Source organism: Cyrtonyx montezumae, unplaced genomic scaffold (assembly GCF_038088225.1).
Source record: "Cyrtonyx montezumae isolate F1298 unplaced genomic scaffold, pur_monq_1.0 scaffold_8, whole genome shotgun sequence".
NCBI classification, from domain to species: Eukaryota; Metazoa; Chordata; class Aves; order Galliformes; family Odontophoridae; genus Cyrtonyx; species Cyrtonyx montezumae.
In genome coordinates this window covers 7,574,529-7,596,409 of record NW_027072089.1, presented here as the reverse complement: position 1 = coordinate 7,596,409, position 21,881 = coordinate 7,574,529, and the positions used below count along the sequence as shown (strand labels likewise).

At 40.1% G+C, this 21,881-nt stretch overlaps 1 protein-coding gene across 1 annotated transcript; it reads right to left on the bottom strand.

Moving 5' to 3' along the window:
- Positions 1-565: 565 nt before the first annotated feature.
- Positions 566-21,599, bottom strand: OC90 (otoconin 90). The gene is made up of 14 exons (XM_065753580.1): positions 21,554-21,599; positions 17,729-17,797; positions 17,458-17,517; positions 17,040-17,214; positions 12,482-12,594; positions 11,072-11,200; positions 9,030-9,071; positions 8,201-8,257; positions 6,817-6,867; positions 4,431-4,580; positions 3,959-4,057; positions 2,466-2,640; positions 1,316-1,422; positions 566-867 (listed from the first exon to the last, which is right to left on the bottom strand). The coding sequence occupies exons 1-14, from the start codon at positions 21,597-21,599 to the stop codon at positions 566-568; spliced, it is 1,575 nt and encodes a 524-aa protein (XP_065609652.1).
- Positions 21,600-21,881: the final 282 nt, after the last annotated feature.

The window sequence follows — 21,881 nt, the reverse complement described above, 5'->3', positions numbered from 1 at the left end:
CACCACCCTTATTGAAAGACTTGATTCATTCATTGCTCCCAACAATACTGTGATAAAGTCCAGTATACACAAGTAATACTGCTTCTCAACATTTCAAATTGAAGTTTCAAAGACTTCCTCAATTATTTCAAGTTGTTGATGACATTGATTTTCTAATTCTGTTTTGTTAGCAGGTGTTTCCTGCTTTGCTATTAAAGGAAGAATGTACAAAAGGAGTTGGAGTAATTGCAGATTGGTTTAATTAAAAGCCTGAAACACCCAGTCACCATCAGCAAGATCTGGTCTGACCCCACTACACAGCTAACAAAAATCAATCTTTGATCAGAAGAAAAATCAGAATTTTGATCAGAAACCAAATGAAGTTGTGCAGAATGGTGATAGCTGACCTACACAGGTGGTCTGTGGTGGCGAGTTCTCTATGGAAGGAAGTTAACATCTTAACATTCAATATCTAAACTATTGCTGGGAACAGTAAGGCAGTTACAGAGTGACAAACAAGAGTAAGGTACACGAGGCTGGCTGTGAAATTCCCAGTGCCATTTGTCACTCAGGTGGCCGTGGCTGACTATCTGCCACCATGTTTCCCACTCCTGGGATTTCCAAGAGTTCGACGCATCTCTCTCCTCGCTCTCCTCTGCTGAGAGCCTTCCTCCTCACTGCTCTCCTCGGAGCTGGAGGTCTCGGCCTCTGGTTCTGTGCTGACTGAAGGCCTTTCGTAAGGGCCACCTCCACACGAGGCTTTCTCCTCTTGGCACGCCTGACCATGTGGAAACTTAAGGCTCTCATTGTAGAAAGCAGAAGCCATGCACTCGGCTGCTGTCTGGTCACAAGCACATAGAAGTTTCTCGCATATGCTCCAACCAATACCTTAAAGAGAAGTTTTAAAATGAATATTTAAAAGCAGTTACAGCTAGTCAATGCATAGTTTGTCACCAGTTCTTGACTAATGACAAATTTTCCTTGAGTTTTAGCTTCCAAATTCATCATTAATCACTTAAAATGTGCCTGTGTTGAGTGCCTGGAGCTGAGACTGGCATTAGGTGTATTTATGCATATAAAATCCCCAACAGTTACCCTTTGTCTCCTGACAAAAATGTCTGAATGCTGTTCTTATCCTGACCTGATTGCATCAAGGGCAGTGATGTATCTCAGCTAGGATAAAAACCAGGTTTTGGAAAAGCCCCTGCTGACATTTTGTAAGCTCAGCTTTTGTGTCTCTGCTCTACAGCATGCTATAGGCATGGTGATATTCAGTCTGCAATAATTTGATACACTGTCATCAGGAGATGAATGATGTTTTCTAACTAAAACCTACATTTTGGCATGTGGTCAAGACATAAAACTTCAGATCTTGAACTTCTTTCTGCCGGACATCCAAGTTTCTTAACTTGTTCCACACAGCAGTGATGAGAGAAGCAGCACCTAAAATAAACAGCAAGTATAACCCAAAAAGCATTTCATTTTCCTACATCACACAATATTCACCATTATTATTTTATTATTATTTTTTGCTATATCTGTTAAAAACATTTTTATTTTTTATTTCATGGAAAAATATTTTCCATAAAGAAAAAACAGCAATAATGGCTGTATTTACTTTCACAGTCCCCTTCCTAATTCCTTTGGTATCACTAAGCTAAACGGTGCAGTCGATACACTGGAAGGAAGGGAAGCCATCCAGAGGGACCTGGACAGGCTGGAGATGTGGGCCCGTGTGAACCTAATGAGGGTGTTGGCTGAGAATCTAAAATCCACATCAGTAGCCAGTGCTCTGACAAGCCTTGACATCATCTATTTTTATCATGCATGGGCAGTATTCCTTGTGTGCAAGTGCTGGAAAATTCTGTGTGCTGTGCCCTCGGTGCCGTGCTTAGACTTGATGTGTCTCCAATTGTTATGTCTTCCACTCAAGAAGAGATTTTCTTTGAAAATGAAACACTTTTATGGAATATTTCCTTGGTTTGGATGAATTCTCTGCCTCACTCTGTCTGGGTAAGCACGCCCTGACAGCCTGCAGTTCCTGGGCTCTGGGTTCCAGGTCAGGAGCATCACGCTCCATATGGACTCCTTCTGAAGGACAGTGTGGCACAAAAGTTAGTGCTTTCATAAACACTTTCTAAACCACTTCTTAGTCAAGATTTGCTGTAACCCTTATCTTCACCTCTTGATGTGCAGTTTTTTCTACTCTACTGACTTCCTCCCTGCTTTGAATGTAGAAATCCTCTCCAAAACACTGATGCAACAGCAGAGCATGTTTAGTGACATACAAGTGTTTCACATGCTATATATTTAAATGGATTATTTTAAGTGTGGTCTGACTACTGATATCATTGAATCATGAAAAATTGCTTAGGTTGGAAAATACACTTAAGACCATGATCAACCAAGAAGCAAACACTGATCTTGGCTGGTCCGTAGGCACTCATTAATACCTACAACTAATGGCAGGTTACAGAAGAGCCCACCTGTCCAGAGCATCAGTTGGATGACCTTTTCCTTCTTGGCCACAGTAGCAGCCGTAAGACTCAAACTCTGCTGGACATCTCTCAGTTAAACAGAACAACATTTCTCCCAGCTGGGGCAGCTTCCTCTTCTCTCTTCCATTTCCTCTCTCTTGCAGAAAGGTTAATCGTTCACACACTATAAAGTGAAAAAAGCAAAAGACCTGTTGGGCATACCATGTTCTCAACAGTTGAAAACTCCCATTATTTGTAAATCATTGCTCCAGTCAGTGACCTATGGCCTTTATAATAGCACTAAGGAAGACAGCAAGAGAAGATATTGAATGGAGAGGCATATCTCTACGAAGATCTAAAATGCAAGTCATATGGGATGGGAGACAGTACTTTACAACCCCTTGTAATCTTTCATATTTAAATATTTTTTCAATTATATTCAAATCTAACTGAGACAAGAAGTCACTAGCTGCTCTCTTGGCTAGTTCAGAATATAGAGACCTAACCTCTTGTCAAATTAGGACAGCACACCTAGCAGTAAAGGTGTGCTCAGACAGAGGTGTGTACAGAGTTTATTCATTGTGTATCAACAAAGTAGTTGATAAATAATTTCTAATAAAGCTTGGCTGCCACGACAGACCTATTAGTAATAGTTCTGCTTTCCACAGAGGAAAGATTCTGCATTCTGGAGTCCTGCCTGTCGCTCCCTCACACTGGAAAGTTTCTGCAGATGACTCTGTCTCCTGTTCTGTTACACACCAGTCCATATGTGCACATCTGACTGGCTTGGAGCAACTATTACATGTAATTCAATCCTAATTCTTAATAGGAAGGCCACTTAAAATGACTAAAGGTTTGGAGCATCTCTCCTATGAAGAAAGACTGAGGGAACTGGGCTTCGAGAGGAGAAGGTTCTGAAGAGGCGTCATTGTAGCTTTTCAATACTTGAGGAGAGTATATAAACAGGAGGGGGAACAACTGGCTACGTGGGTTGATAGTGATAGAACAAGGGAGAATGGTTTTAAACTAAGACAGGTGAGATTTAGGTTAGATATTAGGAGGAAGTTTTTCACTCAGAAGGTGTTAATGCACTGGAACAGGTTGCCCAGAGAGGTTGTGGATGCCCCATCCCTGGAAGCATTCAAGGCAAGGCTGGATGTGGCTCTGGCAGCCCTGCCCATGGCAGGGGCATTGAAACAAGATGATTTTCGAGGTCCTTTTCAACCCAGGCCATTCTATGATTTTATGATGAATACAGAAGTAGCTGAAGTTTTCATAAAACCATAAAATCATAAAATGCTTGAGTTGGAAGAGACCTTTAGAGGTCCTCTAGTCCAACTTCTCTGCAGTGAACAGGGACACCTCCAGCTAGATCAGGTTGCTCAGAGCCCTGTCCAACCTGACCTTGAAAGTCTCCAGGGATAGTGATATCCATGCCTCTCCAGGCAACATGTTCCAGTACTTCACTAATTACATACTATTGGGAAATTAAAATGATTTACCTTGTCCTGCAGGTCCATTTGGTCCCCTAACAGACAGTGACAGTTCCAGTGCTGCTGCGGGGGAAGGTGTGTCCAGGCCACCTCTTGTAGGAACTGCCTCTGGGGATTACACATGCACAGATCAGCCCTGCAAAGATTAGACTTGAAAACCATAGGATAAACTCTTCTATCAGTAATATGTCCCAAAGGGAATACTCTGAACCAAAACCAATCTTCCTGCAGACTTCTAACATCTGCTTAACTAATGACTGGAAGACTGCTCATTAGTGGTAAATTAAACTTTACTGAGTAATATCTGAAAATGAACTGCCACTACTGGTACTGAGCACTCTATCCTGCACAAACTAAGCAGATTTAGGGGGGGAAATGGTGCTATTCAGCACGCTGGTGAGAAAAAGCTGAATTCAAACAGCCGTGAACAGCAGGAGGGAATGCTATAAATTACAGCAGAGTTAATGCAGGCTGTACTTGCCTTTCTCTTTTGTCCTTGCAGATGTGCCTGCAGGAATAAGCTCAGTGGGGATAATTCTTACTTCCGCCGAGTTAATATCTGCCTGGAAGGAGCCTGGAGAGGTGGTTATCTCTCCCGCTGGGACCTCAGCTTCTGTAAATCTGTCCTCCTCTGAATCAGCAGAAAGAGGGAAGCAGAAGATATGGAGCAATAAACATCAAGATTTTCATTTCAGATAGTAGGTCAGAGTAATATCTGGAGGCAGAACTGCTGTGAATTAATGGTCATAGAGAAAAGCCCTTCAAGATGAAGGTTAGAAAAACAAAGAGTATCCACACTGATCGTTTGTTCACATCTCTTGCCTTTCAAAAATAATGGAGCCAGTCAAATATGACCAGTGTAACTGGTAGGAGTTTTGTTCATTTCCTCATTCGTTTGTTTTTACATTTATATGTTGCATACCAAGGTATGAAGGTGTGCCCGGTAGTAAAAATAAGGCTGGGTGCTGATTAGTTGGCCACACTGAGAGAGAAAGGATAAGAGGAATAATACAAGACATTGTTGTCTGAGTAAACTGGTAAAAAAAACAACCAGTTACTAAAGGGTACCAAAAATAACAGCAACACTAGGGATATTGCTTGAATGATGCAGAGCTGTGACACTGCAGGATTTCCTTCTTTACATCCACAAGGAAATGTCAAGGGGAAAATGAATTGAATAGACACATCATTTTAAAGAAGTTCTTTCTCCTAGAAATATTTTTTTCTTTATTTTTTTGGTGATCTGAAACTTTATCATTGGCTGGAAATGTTTGATGAATTTGGATATTACTTATCCTTTTTCTAATTCTGTTTTTTTTTTCTTTTTACCTTTCACTTTTTATATAAGTAAATGAAAACAGTATTTTCAAATGGCTTCATTTTTTCTAAATATCAGTGCAAAAGATATTGCACTTCAGAAGTAAAATACTTTGTTTTCAAAGGGACTGTGTGCATAGTTTCCACATTTTGAAAGCCTTTCCTTTCAAATTGCCGGACTGAACTAATTAATTGGACTCCAGTCAAATTCATTAAGTTAATCCCTCTGAAGTTCTGTTTTTGACATACACTGGAAATAACCTGTCTTAGCATAAAAGAATGGATAAAAAGAATGAAAGCTGAAGACCATGAAAGGCTGCAGGAAGGGGTGAATAGCAGCACACTAGTCTCACAGCTCAGCAAGGTGCACATTTTATGTCTCTTCGTTTGACAGTGATGTATTGAAATGAAAGTGACTCCTGCTAGGTGCAGATAATATAACTGGAGTTTGGAATATTCTGCAGTTTGCTAAGAACAAATATCACAGATAATCTTCTAGCAGCTATGCAGACCTCCAACACAACGCACACATTTCCTGATACATTCAAGTTAATGGAGGAGAACATTACTGAGCAGAGCTTATTATAGCAATGCCTTATTTCTGTATTGAGGTGGGAGATGTGGATATTACCCAGACAGTGTGATGTGAGTCAAAAAATGCCTCCTTCCTTCTCACTTTATGCGGTCACTGGACAATTTTTTGTGCATTTAACTCTTCCTGAATGATCATTTTCACATAAAGGAGACATTGGCAACTTCAAGCCTGCTATGGAACTCCACTGCTTTCAGATGTACTCACTGGTTTGAATGTTCTCATAGAAATGATAATGTCAAAAATGTGAAATAACTTTTAGTCTGGGAAAGAGTTCCATGAAATTCTGTATATTAAAGGAGGAGGTAAAATGAAAATGAACCCTTCCGGCAGCAAATGCTATGAATTTAATTTAAAGGATCAACCCTTATGTCAGAAAAACTGATGTGAAGAGGTTTTCACACATACTTGCATGAGGCATACAAAATGAGTGGCTGGAGGCAGTGGATAGCAAATAATTCTGAAATTATATCTGTGGTTTGACTCCTGTCTAACTCCAATTCCCCAGCAGCCCTGTACTCTCTGTGCACAGATTCTTAACTGTTATGCTTTTAGATACTGAATGAGAATTGCTGAGCCAAAGGCAAGGAAAAGCCCAGAACCACAGACCTTTTACTGAGGGAGTGGGAGAAGACCAAGGCATAACTCAGTATCCCTTGTGACAGCTGGACAGAAAGCAGAGCATTGTGATAGTGAAGTGTCTTCTGCATTTCTGCAGTGCATGTTTGGAGTGGCTTTTATGGAGAGCATTAGAAAGCTTAACCAAACATCTCTTTTAGCTTTGCTTTATAAAGAGAGTAATTAGGAGAAACCAAGTGTTTTGCTCAAGGGTGTGCAGGCCAGCAGAACTACAGGTATCACCCAGAAATCCCAGAAATAATGCTTAATAAACTAAAACCTGCTATCAGCTGGAGTCAGGATGGCTTGATTCACCATCAAAGTACAACCAGGCTCTTACCTCTAGCACTGGAAGTCCCCAGGGCCATCTCACTGGGCTCAAAAGCGATCACTGTTGAAGACAGAAAATGTAAACTCAGACAAGTTGTCACACAGACTCTTAGGAGAAGCCATGGACTCATAGAACACCCCAAGATGGAAGAGACCCATAAGAATCATCAAGATCACCTCCAAATCTTCTCAGTCACTTGACTCCAAGCCATCAGAACAGGTTCTTCAGCATAGGAAGAAAGACCCATGTATGGAGATTGCCTGATTTTTGATGCATAGCACTAATAATTATAGACAAAGTGATGCTCATAAAATAACCTCAATAGTACACTCAGATGAGGTGCTATAGAGAAGCAACACAAATAGAACTGAACCAGAAAATTCCATATTAAATTCATTTGACAGGCTACAGTGAAGAGAACTAGGTGCAAAATCTCACTACTGTGCACAGATGCCAAATTCCTTGTGAACACATCGTGTTTGACTGATGAAAGTAAAAAGTGAATGAGCAGCTGTCAACTGAATCCTTCCATAATCTAATTTATTGCTATACTTTTTACACTGATGTTCATTTATCAGAAGCATTTTGCTTAAAAGAGCAGTCAGATGATCCCAAAATTCATCTCCGCATCTTTTTGTGTGTTGTATGGTGTGATATAAGAAAGAATTTGTTTGCCTTCGAATGAATTTCTGAGTGTTGTCTCACTTTGGCTTAATGAATTTCCCAAAGCAGACAGTGGTGAAGCTCTTTGGGTTTAAATGGGTAGCTAACTAATTCAATTGAAGTGGTTCTCCAAATATTTCATGGAATTGTAGTCATAGAATCATCCAGGTTGGAAAAGACCACTAAGATCTTCTAGTCCAAGCATAGACCGATCCCCCACTCAGTGCCACATTTACACGTTCCTTGAACACCTGCACAGATGGTGACTCTACTACCTTTGTAGTCTGTCTCGGAATATAAAAGATTAATACAGATGTACAAATACTGCACATAACTACAGCTTCATCTCAAGTTAAATGTCTCTTCAAAAATAATAAATGTTCAACCACCTGAGGGTATGGTGGTGGGGACCCACTCAGCATGTCTCTGCTGGACACCCCTGCCACAATTTCTCTATCCCAAGAAGACTCTTTTGATTAAAACAGGTTTTGTTGGAGAGCTCTCATTAGTCTCAGCCCTTGGAAATTTTGTGTACACAGCGGTTAAGCACATGGATCACACAAGCTGAAATATGGCACGTTCTCTTTTGGTCTTGAATATGATCACCAAAACATATCTACTGTTATAGCAGTCCCCTTAGAAGGTCTGTAAGACAACAGCTTGTTCTTTTAGTTTATACTTCCAGCTTTGGGAGCTGAAAACAGCGCATCTTGCAATGTAAGTTACAAACCTTCTTCCGCAGATGATGTCACAGCCTCTGTTTTCTCAGTCCCGTGATGAAAAAACTCTGCAAAAAGAAAAGCATTCTTGCTCCAAAGAGAATCCTAGCTTAGGATGCTCACAGACAGGAGCTTGGTCAGGGCAGCAGATCAAAACTTATCTCCAAAATATTACCACTGTTGTACTTTTTATGTTTTTTTTTTTTATAAATATATTAAAATATAGTAAAAACTAGCCTATTTATAGGTAGTTAACTTAAGTATTAGAATACTTCCTTAGTGTTTATTGACCACAGATACCAAATCCTACTCAGCAGTGTACAGTATTATTAATAAAAAGCCCTCAGACTCTATCACTGTTTCAATCTAAACTAGAAAACTGATCAACAATAAGCATCCTGTAAGTATCCCTTAAGGAGAAGAATTAGTGTTTAGTGCTAAAACTTCTATGTTTCAGTTTAGGTGCTTTGCTAGGAATCTTGCTGAAGCAGAGCCCAAAATGTCTGTGCAAATAGCAAAGAACACATATGAAAATATTTCTAAATGCTTTCAGAGTGTTTCTTCTTGCATTGTTTCTAAATGAGATTCAGGTTTTCTTTTTCAGTCCTTTGAAAAATGAGTCATTTGGCTGAAATTTTCCTGAGCTTCTCAGTAATACCTCATCACAAAAGCAGTTTTATCAGTTCTTTCTTTCATATTTTGATATCTTGCTAAGAATTGCCTTTGCTTCTCAAAAAGGAATTCCTATCTTCCAGAATATTCATGTTCTTTTTCTCAATGCATATATTCTTCTTGATTCTATATACTCAGTAAAGAAAATCACAAGAGGTGAGGACATACCCCCTGTGCGGAGTGTTGTCAGCTCTCTCTTGCTAGTAGTTTCTGAAAAGGAGAAAGCTCTCTTACAAACTACAGCCTGTAGACTAAAGTCAACATTTAAACTCTATAGTACAACAAACCACGAGTTCACTGCATTTATTCCTATTAAGGGTTTAGAAAATATCCACATTTTCTCTGTAATAAAGAATCTGCCAAATTATTTCTCCTAGAAATTTATCTGATAGCCTTGTCATGTTGTTGCTTTTTTTCCAAAGCCTGAACTGGACAGAACAGCTACACAGAAAGATAATTGCACGAGCAAATGCCAAATAAAAATGATTCATTCAAAGGATTTAAATTTTCCCATAATAAATATTATCAGGAGCCTAAAATTATTGGATGTATTCAGCGAGCTAAGGTGGAGTCTCTATTTATCAGCAGGGGTAAAAGCAGCATGTTTTTCCTGTTAGCACATAATAATTTCCCTTTCATTTGTAATGTGTTGGAGCTGCTATACCCTATATTAGAGGCACCTGATCCCAGTGAAAGATTTTTGGCTTACACAAAGCGTTTTGCTGGCACTGACACAAATTTTGCTGTGCCATTTTCTCCTCCCTTGAGCTCTTTATGATGGGATATACACATGCAGAGCCGTAAATTCATGTACCTGTTCTTAGCACTGAGGTGTGCCAATACAGGTGAAGAGATCAGAAAAACTAGCAGTGCTTTTTCACGTCTGACCCAGCTTTAGAGTCATAGAATCAGAGAGAATTGTAGGGGTTGGAAGGGGCTTCTGAAAATCATTGAGTCCAACTCCCCACCACAGCAGGTTCCCCAGGGGAGGCTGCACAGGAAAATGTCCAGGTGGATTCTGAATATCTCCAGAGAAGGAGATTCCACCACCTCTCTGGGCAGCCTGTTCCAGTGCTCTGTCACCCACAAAAGAAAGAAGTTTTTCCTTATGTTTGGTTGGAACTTCCTGTCTTCCAGTTTGTGCCCATTGCCCCTTGTCCTGTCACCAGGCACCACTGAAAACAGTACTCCAGATGTGGTCTCACGAGGGCAGAGTAGAGGGGGAGTAACACCTCCCTCAACCTGCTGGCCACACTCTTTTTAATGCACCCCAAGACACCATTGGCCTTCTTGGCCTCCAGGATACACTGCTGGCCAACCTGTTGTCCACCATGATCCCCAAGTCCTTCTCCACAGAGATTCTGTTCAGCAGGTCAGCCCCTAACCTGTACTGATGCATGTACTTACTCCTCCCCAGATGCAAGACTCCACACTTGCCCATGTTGAACACTGGTGCAGGTCCTCCCCCTGCCATGTTCTGATTGCAATCCCTGTGGATTAACTTCCTAATCCAGTACTGTTCCCACAGGAAAGGCATTCATCCTTATCAGATTGTAATTTCAGCTACAGAGCACACAGATCAGTGCATGACAGTGAAGAGACCCTTCTTCTTTATACGGGATTTTTCTTTCCAAGTTGAAAACCAGGCAGCAGAGCAGAATGGGTCTAATTTTCCCTTCCAGTTACTTTTTTCAGGATTTAATACTGTAAGTTAAGCATTCCCACCGGTGACCTCGGTAGGTTGCCAGTCACCCTAAGCAGCACCCAGTCATTCACCTCTGCAGGTGCCTCTTGAAAACAAAATATAAGCAACAAATAAATCCCCATGTCTAACTGGACTTTCCCTGTTGCAGCTGCATCTCTTGCCTCTTGTCCTGTCCCCATGCCTGTCCAAGAAGAGTCTGGTTCCTTCATCTCTGCACAACCCCACAAAGAAGAGAACAATGAGACACCCTGATCCCTCTCCTCTTTCAGCAGGTGCTCCTTCTCCTCGTCAACTTGGTAGCCTCTCCTGGCCTTGCTCCAGGACAGCAATTAGCCTTCCTTCTTCTCTCTTGGTTTTCATTTGAATAGAAGTAAGTGGAGAATAGGACAGACTCTCAGATTTAGTGCAGGAAACCACCCAGCTACTGCTCCATTCACCTTGGGTTGGACTCGATGCCAAAATAAAACCCAGCAGGAGGGGCAGTTGGACAGATCCAGATTGTTACCTGTAACCAGAGACGGACAGGAGGAAACATCCAGGCCATTCAGGGAAGAGTTAATATGAGCGTTCCCAAAACATTCAATGGCATCTTTGTCACAAGTGCAGAGGAACTGTTCACAGGGATCCCCATTTTCTGCAAATTAAACAAAAATCCAAACAAAGTGCTATTGAAATATCTTTTTTCCCCTGGCTTGCTTTTCCTCCCTGTAAGGTTTATGTCTATCTTCATTAGTGTATGCCTATTTATACCACAGTTCTTCAGGTTAAATACATTCAAGTTTTGTAGTCCCACAGTTTGTAGCCTGACAGAGCTGGCAATGGCTCTGGAGCCTGGTTCCTTCAACAGAGCAGTGAAAATCTCAGAGTGGGTCTTCACTGCATCTGATTTTTCCATGGAAAACTTAAGCCATCTGACGCTGAGTCTAGCATTTTACAAACCTGAATAAAATATTCCACCTAACCCCAGGAAGTCACAGTCCACGAGCCAAGTCTTTCACACAGGATGCGTTTTGTGCTTTATAAAGAAAATGAGTTTCTCTATCCCACTTCAAACCCTTCTACCTTTCAGAGCTTCCAAAAATATCAATCTTTCAGAGCTCTCACACTTTTCCATTTTTGATATTCAATATCTATTTATTTTGTTTTCCTTTCTTATTTCAGTTTGAACAAAACATTTTCTGATTAAGTAGGGAAAGAGATAAAAAAAATACTTTTCATGTTCAGGTATGGAAAAGGTATGCCAGACTGGCAAAAACGGTTTCCATTTGAAACAAGAAGTGGAAATTGGCTCAGTTCTGTACAAGCTATGAAGCTCTTGGTTTGGGGATGCTGCTCTTCTTTGCTGGCAACCCCAAGTTATGTTCTAGAACGCAATACTTTCCAGAAGCCAATCTTGGGAGAAAAGTGATATTAAAATTGACTGGAGGCACTACACACTCAACAAGCTCCTGTTAGAACAGCAAGATCTCTGCCCGCAAGTGATACAGTCCTATTTGAATGTATGGGACCCTGTGAACACAGAATTAGATCCCTCAAAACATAAAAATCAGGCCTTGAAGCTTCAGAAAAGAACCTTCCTTTCAAATAATTCCCGAGCATCATCACCATTCCCAATTCATGGAGATATTTCAAGCAATACTAAGTGGTCCTGCAAAGTCAGGGAAGTCTTAAAACCTCATCTGGAGGCTGCTTATTAGAAGAGCCCTGACAAATTTCTAGCTACTGGACTTCCGTTCTCCTGCCAAGCTGGATTTCATACCTCTGTGTATTCTTATTCCCATTCATCCTTGAGTGGAATAATTAATTCCTCAAGAATCCACATACAGAGATGTTTTCTCCTTAGCTTATATATAACTTTTGGTAGATAGGCCACAGTGGACTCCAGAATTGTGTTCTTGTGACAAGTTAATCTTACCACAGGTCAGGTTTTCCGCAGAGCAGGTGACATCTGTAGAAATTTTTGATGGGTCCCATATACACTCCATCTCCATTGCTTCTTCATAGCATTTGCGGTGCTGAAAACAGCATCTTTAAAGCATGAATAGCACAAAGTTCAGTGAATTTGTTTTCCTTTCTACTCAAGAACAAACTTCAATGCTCATTCCTATACAAGAATGCAAAATGTGCCAAAGGAGAAAGAGGGCCCTTATGTGGACCGCAGACAAAAGAAAGGCAGAGTATGGATTTTCTCTGAATCGGTTTGGTGGGATAATTGCACTTAGATGCAGAGCTCAGTGGTGGGAGCAGGTCTCCAAGTCACAGGAAATCCTGCTTGCATTCCACTCCTCCTGCCTGAGGTGTCATGGTTTTATGATTTTTGGTACTGGTATTCCACATCATAACATCATGCAGTGCATTTGGAGTTAAAGAGTTAATGCTTCAGCTCCATGGATCATTGATAGTTCTGGGTGTACCTGTCTCAGAAGAGAAGAAGAACTCCATTCCCCAGAGGACTGTGCGATGCTTTGCATTGTTACGTGTTTACGCTCAGAGGGAAAGATAAAAACTGTCTGCAGTCACAGGACACTCTCTTCCCTTTGGGATCCACTCAGCAGTGGGTGCTCACTGCTGTCTCACCTTCAGCGTTAGCGTAAGGCCTTCGCTTTATCGGACACTCTCTCTTGCTCATTTTATTTGATTTATTAGCTTTAAATCCAATTATATTGTATTATATTGTGTTATTTTGCTTTCCGATATCTATTTTAGTAAATTAGCTTTCCTCCTCAGATCGCTGCCACTGTTTTGTTTCTAGGCCCATCTCCCTTTTCCCTTTCCCCCTTCCTCTTTCCTGGGGCGTGGGTCCATGGGTCCCCCGCACCAATCGTCACAGAACTGGGCCGAACCCACCCGTAAACCACTGACAGAGGGACAAGAACACTACAGGCACTTTCAGTAAGAAATACACTGCCAGAGCCTGAAGATCACCCACAGATCACTGCCAAGCAAAACCTCACAGCTCTGTTCTTGGATCCAGCCCTAATATAAGTTGTCTCAATGTAAATGTGTTGAACTGTGCTGCACCCAGCACTCTTGGAGGGTAAATGTTTCTGCAGTACCTTGTGAACCATTGTCTCATTGGGACTCTTATGAACATATGTGATGTTTTCATAGAACCAGAGTCATAGAATCATTTGAATTGGAAGGGACCTTTAAAGGCCATCTGGTCCAAATCCCCTGCAAAAATCAGGGACACCTATAAGCTAAATAAGGTTGCTTAGAGTCCCATCCAACCTGACCTTGAGTGTCTTCAAGGATCCGCCACCTCTCTGGGCAACATGTTCTGGTGCCTCACCCCACTTTATCCTTATATCCTTTCTAAATCTCCCTTCCTTTTAATTTGAAACCACTTACCCTTGTCCTATCACATCAGACTCAGCTGAAGAGCCTGTCCAATTTTCTTCTTACAGCCCCCCTTTAGATACCTGTTCCTTCTCCTCAATGAAACAATCACAATTACAATTAACCATTAAGCAATAGTAAGGGGATGTAACACATTTCTCAAACCAGAGTAAAGCAGTTTTCTTGTATCACAGTACTACTCAGGCAATTAGAAACTTTGCCTTGTCTTGTCATTACACAAACCCAAATATCTGCATGGTCACTTCAGATGTCATTAGTAATGAAAATTCAAATGAAATAATATATTTATCATTCCTCTCTTAAGCAAGTTATGTTCCTGTATTGTAGCAGCATCTGTCTGGACTGGCAGATGTAAATGAAGCACCAGTAGGACATTTATCCCATGTGAAATTCTTACATTTATTAAGCAAAAGTTTGCTGTTAGACTGAAACATTGTCATGTCGTGAAATGGACTCACAGAATAGATCTGTTATTACATTGATAGTGGTCTGGTTAAATGCAAAGATAACATTAGCACCCAAATAAAAACCATGTGCACTCAGGAAGGGTTAACTTCTGACTCATGATGTGAGGAGCTGACTGGAGGATTTTTTGTTAAGGATGTAATGAATACGTTTTATACATCAGCCACAATCCTGCATACACACTTCAAACTCACTCCTAGGCTATGCAGCCACTTTCTCACTTCCTGTATTTAGCAAGCATTTAATATTTAATCACTTCATACATTAATAGTTAATCACTAGAATATGTAATTTTCCTAACAGTTAAGGAAGTAGTCCAAGGCTTAACCACAATCAAACTTCTGACTCAATGAAAGACATCAGCAATGAGATTTGCTCAGGCTGCCAGCAGCAGATAAGAGCTTATAAATAGCATCATCCTTTGGGCTTTGGGCGGTGTTTAACTGAGGGAAGATTCTACATGAGGTGGACAACTAATGGCTGGGCCTCCTTCATTTTAGATAGAGGAGAAAGTGATTTTCATTTCGTACTTCTTTATGTGTTTGATTTCCCAGGGAACACAAAAAGAAAATCCAAGGAAGAAAGGAAATTATTAATCTGATGATATGTCAAAGCCCAATGGTTTGAACTTCAGTATCTCCACTATCTGTTTGTGGTCTTGCTCCCTGCTGTAACTTGGTTGAGATGACTTCAGAAAGGTGCTGAACAAAAGTGGGAGCAAATAGCATTCAGACTATTTGCAGTCAAGGCAAAGGCGTTGTCCACTCAATACGTTTCTCTTTCCCCATGGACCAAGAAGGCAGAACAGACTCTTAATTTAGATATGCCAATTAGCTACTTTGAGAAATCAAGAAAGGTTGAATTTGTGAGCAAAAACTAATGTCCCACAGAAATACCTATAATGGGATGTTCATCCTTGTTTACTGAATCACAGTTGCAGTGTCAAATCTAGGATTTGCAAAACTAGTTTCTGAGAATGGAAAATAGTGGGGGGAAAAAATGCAACACTGGGAGAATCACGTCTCAGAAAGACAAGTAGTAGCCTCCTTTTTGGACAACCTCTTGAATGAAGAGCATGTCTGTGTCAGTGGCAAAACAATCATCAGTCAACATTTACTGCAAACTCAGGTGGAGATCCCATTCTCCTAGGGAAATCTCACCATGGGACTGCTAATGCCTCTGTGCTCTTTCTGTGTTTGTGCTGCCCTGGATTAAAATGAAGATGAGTGAAGCAAAAGCCCAGATGCTCAGCTCTTTGAGTATCAGTTCACTGAACTGCTAAGAGTTCTCATTTCAGAATGTCATCATGTTTATTCAGAAAACCTTTCATGAGAAGTCCCATGGCTTTTTTCCAGCAGCAGTTAGATCTCTGTTCTCCCAGGCATCCTACACTGGAAAGCGGATAGATTAACTTCTGTCTAGCTACAGGCATCAGCCCTTTCTGAGCCATTTCTATCTTCACTCAAAGAATTCTTTCACTTTGCTGTTGGAAATACTTATTTTTCTATTTTGATATGCATGTGTCTTGATTGTCTTTGAATTTCTTATCCTACCTCCCACTAGCAAATGTGAATAGCATGAATAGCCATTTGCTTGCCCTGTCCTGTTGCTACATTTTTTCTCACTAGCCCAGTCAGAATCTGGAGCAGTATCTCTCTGAAGATGTTAGTGGGAAGAGCCATTGAGCTGTACTGCTCTTCTCTGTACAAAAATGCTACAGTTTGTCATCTCCAGAATGTATATAGATATTCAGAGTAAGATTTACTTAACACTGTAGCCACCACTAGAAGTCATACTTCACTGTAGCCTGATTCTTTGGATGTCTAGGTCCCCACAGATGCCAACATTTCTGTTAGCATCCACTGTGTTCCTATATTATTGGTGCATTACTCAGATTCCCGATTCTAGCATTTTGGTAAGGCTGTAAATCCATGGAGAAGTTCAGATTGACTTCTCCCATCTCATTAACAAATCCTCAAACTTCTAGCACAGGAGTACAATTTCAGGCTGAGATAGTTCCTCAGAACAAACAAAAATGAACTAGGTTTTGTTCATGAATTCTGTTCAGAATTTAGAGACATCTGTTAAGCAATGCCAAGGAGCTGAGTATGGCATTTACTTACTCTACTGCATTAGTGGTCATTCTTCACAACCAGTTTAAACCAGCAGTGCTACCAGGATTGGGAAAAAAGAAACAACTAGATGATCACATGCTATAGGTTATGATCACTTCAACTTCATGTTTCCAATACTTGCAGTAAGGGGAGTGACTGGTGCTGGGTGGCAGCTCAACAAAAAGACTGCACTCATTAGCTCAACACAGGGCAAGGCTGACAATCTATAGCTAGAGATAGTTTCTGTAGGTCATGTCAGATGTTTGGGTTACATGTGAGTGACGATTACACAGATCTGAGCTGTGCGGGACTTGCCCTCTAAATAAATCTTCTATAGTTGTAGAATTGCCTTTAAATCATACAGACTTGAAGTCATCAGATCATTATGGCACTGCCAGCCAGCTGGCAGAGGCAGGAGATCATGGAATGGAGTCATAAATGTTGGAGAAGAAAACTAAGATCATCTAATCCAACCGTCAACTCATCACTACCATGCCCACTAAAATAATGGATAATCTCACGGACAAGACTTACTCATCAGCTTCATCTACAGGGAGCCCTTCCATGTCAAATCGGCAGGAACAGCCATAGTCTTCAAAATCTCTGGGACAAAAGCCACTGACACACTTCATTTTGTTCACAAAGTTGAGCAAGGCAGGGAAGTTTGTGAAGATGGACTGTAGCCACGTAAATTGAGAACCCAGACAATCTGCAAGGAGAACAGTGAGCTGAGGTTAGATAAGCGTGGGTCACACGTGAGTGATGTCAGTGTGAAAGCAAAGCCTAAAGTAAGCAGCACAGTAACATGGGGGCACTGAACAGTGCTCAGCACTAAGAAGTATTTAGGATTATAGCAGTCTTTGAGAAACCTACAGTTCCAACATTCCTGTTCCATTTCAGTATACCTACAAGCATATTCCACAGCAGAAGTACAAGAGGAACACATACTTACCAAAAAATAATGCAACGCTTTCCACATTTTGAAAGACTCCATTGAAGAATGTGTCGTTGTCTAGATGAACAGAAGAAAAATATTTTTTAAAAATGTAGATGACAAGAATGGCTCTGGGACTGGTTCTTGCCATGCCTCTGTTGTTAAAACCCTCGGAGATAACCATTACAAGATATTTACTAACTGCATGCTTCCATGCAATGTTTTGGAGTATGAATCATTCAACGCTGCAATGCTATACCATAGAAAGTAAAGCTTAAAGTGTTCTTACTTAAGATTCTTTCAGGTGTGTTAAGAAGCTCTGGCAGAAATGCTGGTGGCTCCAATTCTTGGCCACCTACTTCAGCAAACAGATTTGAAAAGAAAAGAGATTTTAAAATTGAAAACAAAATAATATGTACTTTATTATGATGCATACGTTGCATGTATGTTGAATACCTTAGCAAGCTGATTTAGAAAAGCAGTGAAATGCTTAGTTACATTCACACTCAGAAATATTCCGATATGTCTCACTGGCTTCAACTTAATAATCAGTCTCTGTTTAACTGCTGGTGAGGATATACTAATCCTTGTATTACTTTGCTCTTCTAAATAAAGCCAAACACTGGGTTAAATTATTAGAGTCAGGTAAAACTGCTGTAGTTGTCCAACAGATTGCATTACCCTAGGTGTTCCTTTCCTATTTTGTAACCCTTTGCTTTTCTTTCGTTGGAAATCCAAATGTTTGTGCAAACATCTCTGCTTGCTATCTCATTGAGTCTCAACTTCTTCGATTCCTGTATCATTTTCTCTGTGCACATCTGTACATATATCCTTCCAGCTGTGACCCCAGCACTCAAACTCAGGGAAGCCCTCAAAGTCTTGTGGATGGGGCTCAGTTTGATTTGGGCCTGGGTTGTGGGGCAGTCAGCATCTGATTTACTTCCTCTGTAGCACCTCTCAGAGTGTTACTCTATAGGCAATGAGATAGCTTCTGTATTAGATACATCATGTTTTCTTTATTATTCCAACAGGATGCATCAGGATTTACTATTTATTCCACCTCCACCTTTTTCAAACCTTTGCTGTTCAGTTACCAACAGCTTGGGCTGATGATCTATCAGAATGACGTTTGCTAAACATAGAAAGGACAGACGTGATCATAAGAGCTGAAGCCTCAGATTTGTTTTGCTGAGTCCTCATTCACTGTGTCTTCCTATGGCTATGGATTTGCTCTGAGAACAGCTATTTTTTTTCCTAAAGTTAACAATTGTATTTTTTCCTTTTGAAGGTGCCACTTCACAGTTTCCACACTTGTTTTTCCATTTGTCTTATCCTGACTTAGAACTTGTTCTTGCCTATCCTGCATATTTTCCATCTTTGTATTCTTTGTGCTTTTAGGAGAGAATATGTTATTTTCAGTTTATTTCAACTTGACTTTTCATTATAGATATTGTCAAGGGTTTTTCTTGGCTTGAGGATCTAAAGATTAAAGAAAACAAGTAAAGTTAAAATCACAGCACAGATTATCTCTCAGAATAACAGGCATTTTCTGCAAAAAAAAAACTCTGGGGAAGAGCTGACAATTGGAGTTGATCACTACTTTGGAGTGAACAAGGTATCCCTGGATGTAGTCACTATGCCTTCAGAAATACATTTATCAAGTTTAGTGGCAGAACATGAGACTGAAGGATGTAGGAAAAGGTGCTTCCCTTACTGTTATGGTTTCCCTGAATATCTTTGCCCTAATGAAAATCTTTCAGACGAAGAGCAAAACTGTCCCTCATTCCAGCAAAATGGAAGAGACAGAGAGGAAGAGACTGCTTTTCTCAGAGCAGAAAAGTCCTCCTGGTATCACAGAACAAGCCTATTGAAAGCTTGACAGCTACAGTGTATTCAGACTCGAAAAGAATAATGCACTGAGCAAATGAATAGCATTTAATAGTGTGTATTTATATATACATTAAGCCATGCTTTCTAAAGAAAAGCTTTCCCTTATTTTTTGACTTCAAACATATCTTCTCTACAGTGGCAAACGTCTCATCCTGAAGCCATGTTCTATGGAGTGTGTCTAGAGCTTGATTTTGAAACACTGCACACTTCCATGCCTCAGAGGGTCTGTTGATGCCTATCTGTTGATCATTAGGCCCTTTTGGCAATACTTTGGAAAGCATGAAGATTCTATTGACTTGAATGAGACAGAGAAAGGAGTTTATAAAGTCATGTTACAGAACTGCTGGGAGATGAAATTCTTTTTAGTATTCTTCATTTGGGTGTAGTTCTTCTCTGCAAACTTAATTTACACAGACCCAATTACACGCAGACATCTGAAGCTCCCCTTGAGAAACATCTCTACCACGGGGTCAATGGTTTGGAAAGGATTTAGATTTTCTAATCCTTCCATTGCTAAAAATGGTATTTCTAATTGTCAGCAAGTCAAGATTAACAAATCAATATTTACTAACAAGATTGCTTAATTTATTTAAATTGTGGTGTGGGGACAGTAAGTAAATATTTTCTGAACTGATCAGTCACTCCTATTCTTTTTCTATCTTGCCTTTTGGGGCTAATGTTCCTGCCTCACTCCCTACCTAGTCAGTGAAACACTGTGCTACACAAATCAATCTTTTAAATTGCAGAACACCCTGAGAGAGTCAGCTTCTCTCACCTTTCTCTGCAACCTGCTAAATTAGTTGGCATGTGTCCTGAGGAGACTTGTGTAGTACATCAGCCCTTGAGATTTTCAGCTGTATGCCTTATGCACAGGATTTTTTCATCCTTTATATGCAAGGGCTGCGTCTGTGATGTTGCTGCTGAGAATGTTTTTCAGAAATGTTGTCTCAAAAAAGCCCATTAAAAAAAAAATCACTGCATCTCTGACTGTTTTTGCAGTCACATCTAATTAAAATGCCACTACATAGGGCATGAATGCAGCCATTATAATATTCACGGAGCACAAACATTAGGAAATGTCAGAGCAAATCCAAACTATTTGATTTCTTCAAGGGAAATCCCATTAGCTCCTCATGTAGATAGTAGTTCTAGCACTGACACCAGTTTCAGTCTCAAAGTAGAGATGAGCAAAGTGGATTCCACATAACTCTAAATCAATAATCCTTCCCGAAGCCCCAGTTGGCCTAGGGCAGCATTTCAAATCTTCATGCTTTGACTGTGCTCAGATGGAGGAAAACAATGTAAAAACCAAAGGGCCTTGGGAAAAAATATCTTCATTATATCAGAAAAATCTCTGAGTGCACAGATATTTCTGAGTATACTGGTTGCTATAGATATATATTGCTGCTTTGGCATTCCCTATCTATGAAGTGGGAGTATGCTGATATCCTTACTGATTTCTGTTCATATGCTAGGGGTCTTAATGCAAAGTTTCACTAATATAATTTCCCCATGTATTTTGTACTAAACTAGTTAATTCCTGGAATGTGTGTGACTCTTTATAAGAGATGAAATGGTATGAAGTAGGTCAGTGCAGAATTTTGTGTATGCCAAGGTGTTCAGCTTTCTTTTCTCTTCAAAAATAACCTCATGGAACAACCAGGAATGCTCTAAAAATGCTTCTCTTCAGTAGCACATCATTACTCATAATGACTTTCACACACAGTGTAGGGATTGTAGAAATTTAAAATACTGCCTGTCCCTGTCACTGGATCATTGAAAGCTCATTCATCCTGTGACAAATAGATGTAAATAGTTACATGTAGAAAAAAAGAAAATATTCTACATAAAAATTCAAGGAACGTGAGGACCCACTTAATGGTCTGGAGAATTTAGATAATACACTTCTTTGATGAGTAGAATTTAGATTTTTTGTAATTTTTGGAAACCTAAAGATCTCAAATGCAAGCAGGAGGTAAGATGATTTTTATTATTATTTTAATTATATTTATTAACACCACTAAACGTTTCTTGCTTCACAGCATGTCCTGAGAAAAATTATGTTTTATAACTGCTCTGTAGTTAACACTTATTTCAGTGCATTTGGGTGCTGAATAACAAAGTTTGAAGGGTTAAATGTGTACTTCTAGAGTCAAAATGCATACACTTAAAACGCTTTTTAGTCACAAATGCAAAATAACCACAAAAATAAACTGTAACTTACCACTATGCAACACCATGAACACAGACATCAGAAGAATTCTAATCATGTTTTATTTGATCCAAATACAAGGGAAAGCTACACAGCAGACTGATGTGCCTGATGAGCTAAGTAAAATATTAGGCAGAATGTTATTTCTTTACTTTTACTGTGGGAAGCCATTAACTTAGAAAATCATTCTTTTGTTGCCTGGCCATATATCCGTTTAATGCAACACAATTTCTTCTCTTGTCATAGTAAGTGGACATATTGAAAGATTGGTCTTATATATGCTACACATTTCATCAAACCTCTCTGTGAACATGATTAAAAATATTTATTTCAGTACTGA

Excerpts from the sequence above, each read along its gene's own strand:
- OC90 (XM_065753580.1), bottom strand. The coding sequence starts at position 21,599 with ATGATTAGAATTCTTCTGATGTCTGTGTTCATGGTGTTGCATAGTG. Across the intron at positions 17,215-17,457 it reads AAGCGTTGCATTATTTTTTG|ATTGTCTGGGTTCTCAATTT; the intron begins GTAAGTATGTGT and ends TTCTCCTTGCAG. Across the intron at positions 1,423-2,465 it reads CCAACTGATGCTCTGGACAG|GTGCTGCTTCTCTCATCACT; the intron begins GTGGGCTCTTCT and ends TGTTTATTTTAG.